General features: G+C 40.1%; 1 protein-coding gene across 1 annotated transcript in view; it reads right to left on the bottom strand.

Annotated features, from left to right (window-relative positions):
* Positions 1-304: 304 nt before the first annotated feature.
* The window catches only part of CLK1 (CDC like kinase 1), a 20007-nt gene continuing 4000 nt past the window's right edge, over positions 305-16311 (bottom strand). The window contains exons 6-13 of the mRNA XM_022567375.3: positions 15530-15646; positions 15273-15439; positions 14341-14435; positions 14124-14253; positions 13356-13438; positions 12825-12904; positions 12636-12726; positions 305-12512 (exon numbers count right to left, since the gene is read on the bottom strand). Of these exons, the coding sequence (XP_022423083.1) occupies positions 12369-12512; positions 12636-12726; positions 12825-12904; positions 13356-13438; positions 14124-14253; positions 14341-14435; positions 15273-15439; positions 15530-15646 (907 nt within the window). The 3' untranslated portion in view covers positions 305-12368. The remainder of the gene's footprint in view (positions 12513-12635; positions 12727-12824; positions 12905-13355; positions 13439-14123; positions 14254-14340; positions 14436-15272; positions 15440-15529; positions 15647-16311) is intronic.

Raw genomic sequence — 16311 nt, 5'->3', positions numbered from 1 at the left:
ACATGAAAAGAGTAAGGGGTTTTTTTGGTCCTACTTGGGGGTGACACCACCCCTGCTTGAGAATGCGGATCCTAATATATCTTTTTTAAAAGGGGAGGGGACCTAGTGATAGACATTTGCGTTGGCGGATGTATCTTTATGTGTGTCCAGATCTTGAAGCAGTATTTTTTTCTGCCAGGGTCACTAGAAAATAGAAGAACTTTGTTTTCTGCCAGTCACCATCTTATAATAGCTGCACTTTATACCCTTCCCACCATAGGCATCAGACAAATCATTTCCCATTGGCTTTGGAGGTCTTGCCAGATTCTTACTTTTTTTTTTTTTTTTGACTTATAAATGTATCATAAATAGAATCATTCAGGTTCCTTCTCATCTATAAAAATCAATTAAAATCCTAGGTGAGGGGCTTCCCTGGTGGCGCAGTGGTTGGGAGTCCGCCTGCCGATGCAGGGGACGCGGGTTCGTGCCCCGGTCCGGGAGGATCCCACATGCTGCGGAGCGGCTGGGCCCGTGAGCCATGGCCGCTGAGCCTGCGCGTTCGGAGCCTGTGCTCTGCAGCGGGAGAGGCCACGGCAGTGAGAGGCCCGCGTACAGCAAAAAAAAAAAAAAAATCCTAGGTGAATGTTTATTTTAATTAAAGTTGTTCATCATAACACATTGATAAACGGCACTGAAATTTTACTGATGAGTCGACTGTCACATTCAAGTAGGCTGCTTGCAGGACCTGATAGAACTATTGGTTGATTTAAAATGTAACACAGATGCCAAAGTTCTAGTGTACATTATTACCTAGACTACTGAACTATCTTTGTAAAAATTTCCTCAGATGGTATTTACAGGTGCCATGTAAAATAGGCTAATGTGCATTTCTATGAGAATTCTGGTAAACTGCCGTGCTATGATTTTTCATGTAAAGTATTAGTCCTCTAGTACTGATATAGGGTATGTCTATTCACCAGCCTACTGAAACCTAGTGGTTTGAAATATTATTAAGTTTTTTGTTTTTTTTTTTAAGAAATAAGTTTTTAAGAAGACTTTATTTAAGTGGGATCTAGAAGACGTGATAAGTACTTTTGACTTTGAAATAATGAATTTATAATTGGCCTCTGTCTAAAAACTTGAATTGCAGTGGATTTGTACCTAAACAGTCTTATGCATAATTGTGTGAAATTTGGTATGGATCAGAAAGGCTTCCAAACTCCCTTTCCCTCCCCACTTTTATTCCTTCTATTTAACTGTGGGCTATATTAGTAGCCATATTAAATCCAATCATTTTAATTTTCCAATGCACCTACAATCCTTTTATCCTTATTCTAAGATGATCATTTCACCTCTTAATGAAAAAATGGTGAGGATACTTTACAAATTCACTCTATCACTGTCAATTTAGTAACTCTTAATAACCTTAGTTAAAGTAAAAGCTCAACTGCTTGTGCCTACTACAGTGCAGTAGAGGAAACGTGGCAACAAATCTGCGCAGTCCTTTGCTTTGTAGACTTTACCTAGAGGGACCAATCTCTTATTAAACTATGATATGATTAGAATGGTTATGGTTGTATTACTGCAGGTCTGGGAACTATGCATTAAATGTGTGTAATGAATTTGGGGTGCTACAAAGTTATCAAATATAACTGAGCTGTTTCAGGGAATTTCCAGTCAGTGTAACCATTTTAAAATCGGATGAAAATAGTTTAAACCATTTTTTTAAGCTTGAAATCCTGAAGGCTGTGCTTCAAGTTGACTTAGAGGTAAACCTATTGGGGAAATAAGTGACCCACTTACAGACTGAAGCCCCTATTACTTCAGAAAGATGTTCTACATTTTCTGGCATCCTGAGAATAAAATATTATGTCTGTAAGTACACCTAATTTCCATTCTAGTTAGGACTAATGGATCCTCATGTGGCAAAAAGCTGAAGAATGGAGAAAACTGGGTAGCCGATAATCCAGATAGTTCTTGGCACTCTGAACAACCTCAAGTACAGCCATCCAAGCCAGTGATTATATTGCTGCGTTATTTCTCTGTGAAATTTGCTTCTTGTCTGTACACTTGAAATTGAATAAAATTTCATGAGACTCCTTATTAATGTAAAGAGAAAAGCAGTGACTTGCACTGGTTGTTGTATGCTAATAACGTTTGAGTGCTGGGGTTGGTTAACACTCAGTTCTGTCCTGGTCCTTACTGTTTTGACTTCGTGTTTAAAGTACCATCAAAAGGCCTGTGCCCCTCAGAAAATTTTTTTTTTTCTCCAAACAACGTTTGCTTTTGTTTGGCTCACATGTACTTCAAACTCCTATCCAAACACGTACATATTCAAAAAATGCCAGTGTTTCACTTCGTAAAAAGTAATGGCATCTACCCTCTCCGGAAGGCTTCAAGTCCCTTCCCTTTCAGCCCTCACATCTAACAGATCAAATCCTGCCTATTCCAATTATTGAAATCACTTCTCTCCAGTGCCATCACCTGAATTCGAGCCATCAGCATCTATCAACAGCCAGAGTATTTAAATGCAAGTGTAGTTTGTTGTTAGGCGTTTGCCTTTGCCTGGAGGGCCCTGCATAATTCTTTAACTTAATCCGCCTTCCCATCATTCGCCACTATATGCCCAGTATCCAATATTTGTCAGGTAGTAAACATTACGTTTTAGTTGAATAGGTGAAGTAATGAGAACAAATCCAGTGTTTCCTGGATTAGAAGTTGAAGGTATGAAAAAATGCACTGAGGGGGATGTTTACGTGTAGAATGAAGGCTGTTGTGTGAATTACAAACATTTAGAAGCAACTTTCTTTAGAAAAGATGAATCCAAGATTTCTGTTCTGTGGTTAGGGTTGCCATGACTGATGGCGGCCAGGATGGATTAGAGGCTGTCAGTCAACAGATGCATGCTGCTGGGTGCTCCGCTGAGTTCAGGGCTGTGGAGGTAAGCAGGACTGGATGCCTGAATTCAGGCCTACAGGAGGAGGCAGGTAATGGAGAGTGAGGTGAGTGCAGAGCAAGGATGCTGGAGGTGCTAGCACATTGGAGAGAGTCCACTTCAAGGGCTATCACCTACCACTCAAATCCCATGAGGGAAGCTACACTGGACAAAATACGGTTTGCAAGCCCTCAACATCAAAACTGCATGCCTACCTGAAACACAGTCTTGGAGAAATGTCTCACTCATCTATGAGCTGTGCGATTGAGGCAAATAATAAAACTCCTGAGCCGCCTTTTCTGCATCTGTAAAATCAAATGATGCCCATCTCATGGAGTGGTTGAGGCGTTTGCAATGAAATAATCTATTTAAATAAAAGAGATGCTTGATGCAGTACTTGTCACATAATCACTCAGTGAATAGTGGCTATTATTTTTATTTGGCAAGGAAAGATATGTTCATGGGGAACTAAGAGCCCTGGCAGGTTTCTTGTTTGATCTGAACTGGTAAAAGGTAAGGGAAGTTCCAACAACCATCATCATCGTGCCTGCTTTAGCAACATGTAGAAAGACCCATGATGACAACTGAAAGCCTCATGGCCTAGTAAGAATGAATGTCATGTTTTCTAAGTGTGGTCAAGCATTCAGAGTAAATGTCCTCCCAAGACTTCATTCTCACCTTTTTAACTTTTACATTTAACAATGTAAAGTTAAAAAGCTACAAAGACAAGAGAGAAGAGTTAACGGCAGATGAAAAATAATCAGCTGTTGGAAGAAGGAAAGCAGATAGATGACCCACTGGCTTGGTTTTAGCTTTCTCTGTTCTAAGCCCCTGTAGCACAGCAGAGAGCTAACAACCATGAGAAGCAGACTGATACTTCAGGGCCCAGGAAAGTCTCGGATGTTGGGACCACTAGTTTTTCTAAGGATGGGAGTAAGGACTGGAGCTGAAAATAGATGCGCTTACTGGGCTCTGTACAGAGGAGTAGCCACCTCCTCTATCCCTTCCCCTTATGCCACCTGCTCACTGCCCTTCCACAAGTTCAGCAGAAAATGGGTTACCATCTGGAGAAACTGGGGAGAAATGACAGGGGCTATGGACTGGTTGATACCAGACACAGATGAGAGTAAGCACCGTATTAAAACTCAGAACCAAAAAAGTTAATAAAGTGGGCAGATCCCTAGCACTATACCCCTGTGTGGCAGACGTATCATGGTCCCCAATATTAATTCCCTGATTTTTTCTTAGAATTCCCAACTTTTAGCTGGACACGTCCGCTCAGAAAACATCTGCCAGCCTCCCTTGTAAGCAAGTGTGGCCATATGATTAAGCTACAGAGGGTGGGATGGGCTCTTTCTAGTGCCCTTAGAGCAGGGGTCCCCAACCCCCGGGGCCGTGGACCCCTACCGGTCCACGGCCTGTTAGCGACTGGGTCGCACAGCAGGAGGTGAGTGGTGGGCGAGCGAGCGAAGCTTCATCTGCCGCTCCCCATTGGTCCCCACCACTCCCCACTGCTCGCATTGCCGCCTGAACCAGACCCTCCCCAGCCCCGCAAAAGTTGTCTTCCACGAAACCAGCTCCTGGTGCCAAAAAGGTTGGGGACCGTTGCCTGAGAGCAAGAGGCTATGTCTTTTTTCCTTCCCTATCTCCTTCCTGCTAGCTGGGAAATGGGCACAATGACTGGAGTTCAAACAGGATCCTTGGACCGTAAAGATGAACTATTTGTGGAGAATTGCAGAGCAACAAAATAGGAAGAGCCTGAGTTCTTGACACAAACAGCATTCCATCCCTGGACAACCTACATCTGGACTTCTTTCAGATAATAAAGAAATAAAATTATCTTATTTAAATCATTATTTTAGGTCCCCTAACACATGCAGATGAATGTAATCCTGAATGGTTATTTTAAAATATAAAGAGGGACTTCCCTGGTGGCACAGTGGTTAAGAATCTGCCTGCCAATGCAGGGGACACGGGTTCAAGCCCTGATCCAGCAAGATTCCGCATGCCGCGGAGCAACTAAGCCTGTGTGCCACAACTACTGAGCCCGCGTGCTGCAACTACTGAAGCCCACGCACCTAGAGCCCGTGCTCTGCAATGAGAAGCCCGCACACCTCAAAGAAGAGTAGCCCCTGTTTGCTGCAACTAGAGAAAGCCCACGCACAGCAACGAAGACCCAATGCAGCCAAAAATTTTAAAAATATATATATATAAACATAATAAACTTGAGGAGAAAATCCAAATAGATCAATCATCTCAGGAAAAGAAATCAAGTGGTAGTGTGTGAGAGATGATGAAGCTATCATCTCTCAGCTCCGGACCCTTTCATCCTATGTGATGCTGGGGCTGGGACTCTGCCGACTACCTTTCTTATATGTCATCTGGTTCCCAGTTAGGCTCTGCCTATAGGGGGTTCTAGAGGGAGACTGGAATGATGAAGAACTTGCTCCTTCCTGTTTGCTTCCTGTTCCTGTCAGTGTCACCACAGCAATGGCCCTCACCCTGGCAGTGGCACTTGGTTCCATTTTGCAGTAGTCCCATACTACCAGAATCAGTCTTATTATGGTCACTCTCAGAGATACCAGCACCAGCCAGTTGGCATTTTCCTCGCAAAGGTCTGCCCCCAGCTCTGTGAAGTTCATTCTCTGAGTTCAAGGCTCTAGTACCAGCCAGGTAAGGGCACCTCCCCCCAAACTAAATCGCAGCTCTTTGGGCTCTCTTCTAAACCTTTAAATTATTTTAATAATCCAAACATCTTTCCTTTTTACCCCCAGCCATAGAGATGATTTCTACTTCCTGTAATTACTACCTCTGTGATACATTAGTATTCCCTCTTTGCCTTTTCAATTCTCTAGTTCTTGCTTTAAAATACTTTATATTAAATCCCTCTGTTAAAACAATTCGATTTTCTCTTGTCTCCTGGCTGGAAAGAATTGGTACCAGGAGTGGTCCTAGAAAATTCTGAAAGAAGGGTATTTGGGATCTGGTTTGTACTTGAATACACTGCTGAGCTTTTTGTCAGTGGGAAACAGAAGTCGAGGAATCTACGGCATGGAATAGCATCCCAGTTAATCAAATTATCGATGAAGCACTTACAAATGAAGTGTTTGAGGAACCAAGTGCCTGCTGCATTTGGCGATTATTGCAATAATGATTACTACAAGGACTGTGGCTTGGAATGGCTGCATCTGAATGCATGAGACACCACAGAGGCCAGAAGGCAATAAGATCACAGATTCAAGGTGCTAAAAATAAAACCAGAATGCCAACCAAAAATTCTATATCCAGCAAATTTATCCTTCAAAAATGAAGGAAAATTTGAGACATTCCCAGAAAAACAAAAACTGAGAAAATCTGTTACTAGAAGACCTGCCCTACATGAAATACTAAAGGAGTCAGTCCTTTAGGCTGAAATGAAGACAGTGGGGACTTCCCCGGTGGTTCAGCGGCTAAGACTCTGCGCTCCCAATGCAGGGTGCCCAGATTCGATCCCTGGTCAGGGAACTGGATCCCACATCCGCAACTAAAATTCCCGCATGCCACAACTGAGATCCCGAGTGCCGGAACTAAGACCCAGCGCAGCCATATAGATAGACAGATAGATAGATAGATAGATATTTTTTAGAAAAAGGACACTGGATAGTAACTCAAACTCACATAAAGAATGTTGGTAAATGTTACTACATAGGTAAACATAAAAGATAGTATAAATGTATTTTTTGTTTCTAATTCTTTTTCTCTCCTGATGTATAATACAAGTACCATAAACCAATAATGATAAAACTGTGTTGATGAACTTCTGATGTCTAATTATGTAATCTGTATGACAGTAATAGCACAAAGACGACTAGAGAGAGCACAGCTACATAGGAGCAAACTTTTTGCATTCTACTGAGCTGGATTCCAAAAGGTAGTCCCTGACGAGCAAGCTGCCGAGAGCAGGTGCTCAAGGAAAACAAGAAGGAAGCTTCATGGGCTTTTACGACCTAGCATGACTTCTGCTATAGTCTATTATTTGAAGCAGTTACCAGTGCCAAAGAACATGTGAAGTGGGAGATACTGTGGTAGATATTTTTAGAAAAGTTCTGCCACACCTATCTTACAGAAATACTTGTGTTTGTTAAGAGGAAAAAAAAGCAAGAGGTGCAATCTCATTTGTAAAGTTTAAAAATGTATACAGGGCTTCCCTGGTGTGGCACAGTGGTTGAGAGTCCGCCTGCCAATGCAGGGGACACGGGTTCATGCCCCGGTCCGGGGAGGTCCCACATGCCGTGGAGCGGCTGGGCCCGTGAGCCGTGGCCGCTGAGCCTGCGCGTCCGGAGCCTGTGCTCCGCAACGGGAGAGGCCACAACGGTGAGAGGCCTGCGTACCGCAAACAAACAAACAGAAATATAGATCACTGGTACAGGAGAGAATGCTCAGAGATAAACCCACGCACTAATGGTCACCTGATTTATGACAAAGAAGGCAAGAACATACAATGGAGAAAAGAAAGCCTCTTCAATAAGTGGTGCTGGGAAAACTGGACAGCTACATGTAAAAGAATGAAATTAGAACTCTCCCTAACACCATACACAAAAATAAACTCCAAATGGATTAAAGAGCTAAATGTAAGACCAGACACTATAAAACTCTTAGAGGAAAACATAGGAAAAACACTCTTTGACATAAAACACAGCAAGATCTTTTTTGACCCACCTCTTAGAGTAACAGAAATAAAAACAAACAAATGGGACCTAATGAAAATTAAACGCTTTTGCACAGCAAAGGAAACCATAAACAAGACAAAAAGACAACCCTCAGAATGGAAAAACATATTTGCAAATGAAACAACAAAGGATTAATCTCCAAAATATACAAACAGCTCATGGAGCTCAATATCAAAAAGCCAAACAATCCAGTTCAAAAATGGGTGGAAGACCTAAATAGACATTTCACCAAGGAAGACATATAGATGGCCAAGAGGCACATGAAAAGATGCTCAACGTCACCAATTATTAGATAAATGCAAATCAAAACTACAATGAGGTATCACCTCACGCCGGCCAGAATGGCCATCATCAAAAAATCTACAAACAATAAATGCTGGAAAGGGTGTGGTGAAAAGCGAACCCTCCTGCACTGTTGGTGGGAATGTAAATTGATACAACCATGATAGAAAACAGTATTGAGGTTCCTTTAAAAACTAAAAATAGAACTACCATATGACCCAGCTATCCCACTACTGGGCATATACCCTGAGAAAACCATAATTCAAAAGGAGTCATGTACCAAAATGTTCACTGCAGCACTATTTACAATAGCCAGGACATGGAACCAAACTAAATGTCCATTGACAAATGAATGGATAAAGAAGATATGGCACATATATACAATGGGATATTACTCAGCCATAAAACGAAACGAAATTGAGTTATTTGTAGTGAAGTGGATGGACCTAGAGCCTGTCATACAGAGTGAAGTAAGTCAGAAAGAGAAAAACAAATACCATATGCTAACACATATATATGGAACCTAAAAAAAAAAAAAAAAAGGTACTGATGAACCTAGTTGCAGGGCAGGAATAAAGATGTAGACATAGAGAATGGACTTGAGGACACGGGGCAGGAGGGGGAAGCTGGGGCAAAGTGAGAGTAGCATCGACATATACACACTACCGAATGTAAAATAGCTAGTGGAAAGCACCAGCATAGCACAGGGAGATCATCTCAGTGCTTTGCTATGACCTAGAGGGGTGGGATAGGGAGGATGGGAGGGAGGCTCAAGACGGAGGGGATGTGGGGACATATGTATGCATATGGCTGATTCACTTTGGTGTACAACTTCACAGTACTGTAAGCAACTATACTCCAATAAAGATCTATTTAAAAAAAAGTGCAGCTAAGACAAGAATTTAGGGGTAACAATCTATGAGATTGGGGCACTATCCTTCAAGATGTGTTATATACTTTGAACTAATGACCATCATGTGCTATTGTTTCCCCACTGGATAGAATGCATGACTCGGGGCCAGCAACCCACTTGGGAACACTCCTGAACTGGCGGTTTTGTTCCAAGGACAGGAGGAAACTTCTGCAAGGGGGACACCCAGTGAGTTCCACTAAACCTAAGGCTTTGACTGCTGCCTGATTATTTGGGCCTTCTTATGCTGGCTGACCATAAGCCAAGTAAAGGTGTTAGTATATCACAGGGAAATGGGCCTGATTATTATGAAAGATAGGGTTGCTGCTACAGGGGCAAGGCAGAATATGTCTGGAACTTTAAGGACTTACTCTTGGTATGTCTATGACTTGATAATTCCAAGTGGGCAACTGCAGCAACCATGGCCTTACAAAGGCAAGGTAAGCGGAGACTGAGTCGCCTCAAAAGGGATGAAAGTCTGGGCATCCCATCGATGAGAAGCAAGCATTCTCAACTAGCAGTGTGAATCTACAATGTGTGGTAGACGAGAGGGTGATAAATATTAACACTGGCCTCAGGACCAATTATAGCAGTGCAGGCTTTATAGCTTATTCTAATCAACCTCCACTTACAAGTGTTTGGGTGTTTTTTTGTTTGTGTGTGTGTGTGTTTAAATTATGACCAGCCACCACCTGGAGGATGCAGTGTCAGGACAGAGTAAACTTAATGTAGGGCCTGAGGTGGGGCAATGGTTAAGAATCTGCCTGCCAATGCAGGGGACACGGGTTCAAGCCCTGGTCCGGGAAGATCCCACGTCACAGAGCAACTGAGCCCACGCACCTAGAGCCCGTGCTCCGCAACGAGAAGCCACCGCAGTTAAAAGCCCCTGCACTGCAACGAAGAGTAGCCCCTGCTCGCCACAGCTAGAGAAAGCCCACGAGCAGCAATGAAGACCCAACGCAGCCAAAAGTAAATAAATATTTATAAAAAGCAAAGCACAAAATTTAATCTAGAGGCTTAAATCCTTTACAAAAATTAACTCAAGATGGATCAAAGACTTAAATGTAACACACAAACCTATAAAACTTCAAAATAACATGGGAGAAAACCTAGATGATCTTGGGTACCAATGACTTTTTAGAAACCTACCACCAAAAGCGCAACCTACGAAAGAATGACCAACCGGACTTCTTACACATCAACTTCTCTGTGAAATACGATGCCAAGAGAACAAGACAAGCTACACTGGGGGGAAATCACAATTTCTCACAAAACTAAAAATACTCTTACTATTTGATCTAGCAATCGCATTTCTTGGTATCAATCCAAAGGAATTGGAAACTTAAGTCCACAAAAAAATCCCTGCACACAGATGTTAATGGCAACTTCTTCTTAACAGTTAAACATGTCCTTCAATAGGTGAATAAACTGGTATATCGAAACAATGGACTATTAACTCAGCACTTAAAAAAAAAAGGAATTACAAGCAGATAATGAAGATTGACTACTGGAAAAAGAAAACATGAAGAGCTAATATTTGAACAAATGGAGATGATCTATGAAAATGTTTGAATGTTATTTGTCTAAAAACTCCAGAGACTTCCCCTGGTGGTCCAGTGGTTAAGAAGCTGCCTTCCAATGCTGGGGACTTGGGTCCTTGGGGAACTAAGATCGCACATGCCATGGGGCAACTAAACCCATGCGTGCACTAGAGCCTGCGTGCCACAACTACTGAGCCCACGCACAACTAGAGAGAAGCCCATGTGCCACAACGGAGACGATGTGCAGCAACGAAAGAGCCTGCATGCCACAATGAAGACCAGACATGGCCAAATAAATTTAAAAAAATAAGATAAAAAGTCCACATAATCTTAGAGAACAGATGTTTATTATTTGCAACCAGAATGCTTTAGTTCTTGATGGCCCTCTCTGGTACACATCTATTTTGTAATAGGTACAAACCACCTTGGAAAATATATGCTCATACAGGTTCTTTTTGTAAAAGATATTTATGATAGACAATTGTGAACTGCACAAAGACAGACTAAATTGGAATGTTTCAGAAAGAACTAGGATAAAACAGCATTAGGTAGTAATGCTGCTAAGTCTTTATTAGTGTTACCATGTAAATGAGTGAAAGTTTCCATTTTATGTGGTTTTAGGATACTTAAATTCATTTTTATTTTTTTAATTTGATTACGTACGTTTGTAATTTACATTACATTAAAATATTAACGAGGATATGCCATGTATAATTTTAAAAATTGCAGTAAAAATATATCCGTACCACACAACTCTGTTGCAGTGCTTCCTACAAAGCGGGCTCTTCTACTGGGTTCCTGACCAGGTGTTTGCATGTGGGGAGCACTACCCAAAGTTTAGACCTTGCAGTGTCTTTCAGAATTTAAAAAATAAACTGGGGACTTCCCTGGTGGTCCAGTGGGTAAGATTCCATGCTCCCAATGCAGGGGGGCCCGTGTTCCATCCCTGGCCAGGGAACTATATCCCGCATACATGCAGCAACTAAGCCGCCTACATGCAGCAACTAAGACATTTGCATGCCACAACTAAGAACTGGTGCAGCCAAAATAAAAAATAATTAAAAAAAATAAATTGTAAGCTAAAAAGAAATGAGCTATTAAGCTATGGAAACACAGAGGAACCTTCAATGCACATTACTCAAAAAGTGAAAGCCAATCTGAAAAGACTACATACTATACGACGCCAACTATGACAGTCTAGGAAAGGCAAAACTAAGGACAGTAAAAATATCAGTGGTTGCCAGAGGTTGGAGGTGAGAAGGATGAATAGAGCAGATTTTTAGAGCAGTGAAAACACTCTGTATCCTATAATCCTAAATACATGAGGGATGTGGATAATGCGGGAGGCTATACATGTGTGGAGCAAGAAGTATACTGGAAATCTCTGCACCTTCCTCTCAATTTTGCTGTGAATCTATAACTACTCTAAAGAAGTCTTTAAAAAAAAAAAAAGCCAACTGCGTAGAATCCTAAATTCCCCACTAACTTAAGCCATTTGTGGAATCCCACTGAGGGTGACAAGAAAGCAGCAATATTAAATATGGGAATAAAGGGAGCAAACAATTCTCTTGGCTCATCTCTAGTTCTTTGTATTCTATAACCTGGTTTCACTGCATTTGGTTTAGAGAAGGCAGGCGTAACTCCCAATGCTGGCAACCCCTAAAATGCAAACAAAGCTAAACATTTCCAAAGACTTAAGGAAAATGCCAGGAAGAGATACACATCCATTCTTACAATAACAGGTAGAACAAAAATGGTGCTAAAAACAAACTATACAGATTCATATAAATTTTATAAGTACAAAAATTTATTCTGAATAAATCATTTTGTAATTACTGAAAGATGTTCATTACTTTACTTAGCTAATATTTACTTAAATCGAGTTACCCAAACAAAATAAACATGGCAATACAAAAATGTAAATTTACAAAAGCTGTACAAAATAACTTAAATTTAAAAATTAGACTGATACAGTCCATATGATCTCTTAAGGGAGCTATACAATTACAGATTTATATACTTTTTTTAAGGGGGTAAAAGAAAGGATGCTTTAAGGCTTCTTTAAGAGTAATCCTTTTAGCTGGATCATACTCCAACATTTTCTGAATGAGGTCAAAGAGAAGCTCATGTTCAGCATCTTGAGAAAGCATAAATTCCTGAAAGGAAAATAAATACAATCAACAGCCTTTTCTACTACCACTTATTATAATTTTATTTCCCCACCAAAAAAATAGGGAAAACTCAAGGTTTTGATCACTTAAGCAATGACCCAGGCTTACCTTCAGAGGTTTACAGCGCCTTGAAACATATCTGCCAGCGGAACTATGTTCATCCCAGTCTAATCGATCATGATGGAAATATTTACGTTTCCTAAGAGTAAGTCCATATCCATTCATGTTTATAATGTTGACAACGAAAACTTAAAACATCTAGCAAAGGTGATCAATGGCACTTACTCTTAAACATACCTGGTTTTCTGTATCATATGTTTTGGCAAAGGTCCAAGAATCCTTTCCATCATTGCCAAATGTTCCTTACTATCGTGTGTCTAAAATAGTAACAAAAAGTTATTAACTACTTCTATTTGCATGTTGTGCTTTGTTCTTATTTAACACAGCTGCTAAATTTTTAGTCCGTAGGTTACAGGTCACAAAGGAAGGTGATCTCTAAAACAGGCATACTTTTAGCAAGTTACAGCTTAGAAGAAAAAATAATTAAGGCCTACAGAAGTTCACCGACAATTTCCCTAAATAAACAAAGATAACTATTTGTAATATACTTAGAAATGTTTCCAATAAAATGATAAATTATAAAGAAAATACAAATGCCCAACAGCATCAGAATTACACGTGATTTTATTTCTTTACCTTTACCTACAATTAATAGTCTATAATGAGAGAGAGAAAAAGCGCTACCTAAATGTGTATACTTTGTGTTAAATTCATATAAACAGGCAATTTACTTTTGCAAAGTCATTGAAACAGATCATTGTCACTTACTGGAAATACTGTAAACCCAAGGTAATATTCAATAAGAATACATCCTATACTCCAGACATCACATGGCTGGGACCATCCTAGGGCTGCAAAGTAAAGCAAATTGTTAATGAAAAACTCCTCAATATTTCTTATCAACATTTTAAAAAACAAGGATATAATCTGATGTTTGAGCTGGAAAGATCCTAAAGGAATCACTTAATCCAAGCTTAAACATAATACGATAGCATAGCATGTAAGAATTAGTTAGGGCTCTGGAGACATCTAGTTTCAAGCCCCAAATCTGGCTTACTCTTTTGGGACTGATTTGGGGAAAATTTTTTTTCCTAAACCTCCATTTACTAACTTGTAAAATGGGAGCAAGCTACACCATGCAAAGACTAGACATGACATGTATGAAGTATAAGAGGCATTATATGATTATGTTTTAAAATCCCATCATGGGATTTCCCTGGCGGTCCAGTGGTTAAGACTCCATCTTCCACTGCAGGGGGCGCACGCTGGTCGCACAGCCAAAATATAAATAAAAATAACATCCCATCACATATTACAAATGTGCAAACTGCATTCTAGAAAGATTAAGCAACTTCTCAAAGTCCCAGAGCTGACTACTTGGAATAACAAAGAGCTTAAAACCCTTAATGTGTTTTACTATACTAATCCCTAAAAGGGAAAAAGGTAGTCCTACAAACACCTAGAACTGTAAATAAATTTTAGTTAGCTTCAATAAAAACATACACAGGTCTCAAAGCACAATTAAGAAATTCTTACCTAAAATAACTTCAGGTGCCCTATAGTGTCTTGTAGATACCAATGTACTGTGATGTTCATCATCATATGTTGCACTTCCAAAGTCTACAACTTTAACATCTGGATTTATTAAAGTACGTTCATCACGTTTCTGAAAATCATAAATGATTAAGGAGGCATTACATTAAGGTGTAAAATATTCACTTAAAACTATGAAGATAAAACATCAAAGACTTACCATTTTGGGATTATATGCCTCTGTGTAGTCAGACTGTACAAATAAGATGTTTTCAGGCTTTAAGTCTGTGTGAGTCAACTTATTACTGTGCAGAACTGAGAATGAAACAGAAAAAGTTCCTGTATTCTAAAAATTGAAAACCAAAACCCTAACCAAACCCCAAAGCCCTGTAACAAAAATCCTCTCTGAATGCCTTTTCATGTCCAAATAAGTGGTCAACATTCAATAGCCTACTACAAAACCACCAGGGACTAAAACCCATTACCCCTCTAAAAAGTTACTTCACTGACAGCTAACTGCTTAGAAGTATCTTTCTCTTATGAAGCTGAGATCTGCCATTCCTTAATTTTAACCCAGTGGTTCTAGATTATCATTTTTAGAAATTAGAAACGTTGAATCAGTCTTATACAATTTATTATTATATGCTGGACAATATTCTCTTTACTGAATGAAATGCAGTAAGCTGACCAACCGCTTGTAATCAACCACATCTTTCTCCTACCTACTCTTAAACAATGCTTTTTTTAAAAATTTATTTATTTATTTATTTATTTTTGGCTGTGTTGGGTCTTCATTGCAGTGCGCGGGCTCCTCATTGTGGTGGCTTCTCATTGAGGAGCGCAGGCTCTAGGCGCGCAGGCTTCAGTAGTTGCGGCTCGTGGGCTCAGTAGTTGTGGCGCACGGGCTTAGTTGCTCTGCGGCATGTGGGATCCTCCCGGACCAAGGCTTGAACCCGTGTCCCCTGCGTTGGCAGGCGGATTCTTACCCACTGCACCACCAGGGAAGCCCTCTCCTACCTACTCTTAATTAAGTCAGGCCTCCAAGTCATATATGTTAGATTGTACTTTTTTCTTTTCAAAGACTCAAATTGGTCTGGCATTAAAACCAGTCTCCATAAACTCAAGTTTCTGGAATATATGCCAAACACTTACAATTCACAGACTTGCATATCTGATATGCCATCTTCCTGATATGATCCAGTCGAAAGGGCAGAAAACCATTTTCCTTAATGAAGTCATAAGTACTAAGTCCTAGTAGTTCAAACACAATGCAGACATGACCATGATGTTCAAACCACTCCAACATCTCAACACAGCGGCTATAAACATATGAGAAAAAAACTGAGTACAGCCTCTTACAATTCAAATCTACCCGAGGCCATTTTTCTAAGTTCTATTTTGATACTTACAATGTTCTGCTGGGGTCTGTTGTATTTAAGTGTTCCAGAACTTGTATTTCTGAGCGAGCAGCTTCACAATATCTATCCACATTTTTAACTATTTTTACTGCTACATGTCTACCTCCCCTGTTAACGAAAAGTTAACATTAAAAAAATGATAAAGATGATGTCCAATTCCATTTTTCCATCACTCTTCAAACTGTACTACTTCTATTCTGACCCATTGTATTTGTTTTTTTGAATTTATGGTCTAGCATTCAGTTTTGTCTAATTATATGTAAGTACTCTAACTTCAACTCAGTGTAAGCAACTAGAATGACCTTTGGGCATACGGTAGGGTCAGTAACACATGCTGAATGACAGATTTTTTTCATCAGACCACTTGAATTTTTTTTTTTTTTGGTCCTTTAACTACATACCAATAGCTCTAATTTAACAATACTGGGACATTATCACCTCAATTTACATTCCAACTAAGACGTAAAACAAATGTACATAGAGCAGTTTCTTCCTATAATACCAGTCACTGGCTAATAACTCCAATCTTCCTTTGGTCCAGGTTACCAAAAAAGTTGGGATATAGTGGGGATGAAGAGTTCTAGTTCTCAGAACCTTACCAACCAATAGTAGAAAGCCTCCTCTAATAATTCATTTAGAAAAGCTTTGCCATTCCAAAGGGAAAAAAAAAATCAAACAGGAAACAAAGTAAAGAAAATTTCTTACACTACGTTAAGAAATTTCAATCAGTTGTTTGAAGGGCATAGATAATTAAACTTATGACACCAATCTAG

Source organism: Delphinapterus leucas, chromosome 8, assembly GCF_059928025.1.
Source record: "Delphinapterus leucas isolate spDelLeu-1000000601 "Yukka" chromosome 8, BTC_Dleu_Yukka2, whole genome shotgun sequence".
Lineage (NCBI taxonomy): Eukaryota > Metazoa > Chordata > Mammalia > Artiodactyla > Monodontidae > Delphinapterus > Delphinapterus leucas.
This window is presented reverse-complemented; position numbering and strand designations above follow the sequence as displayed.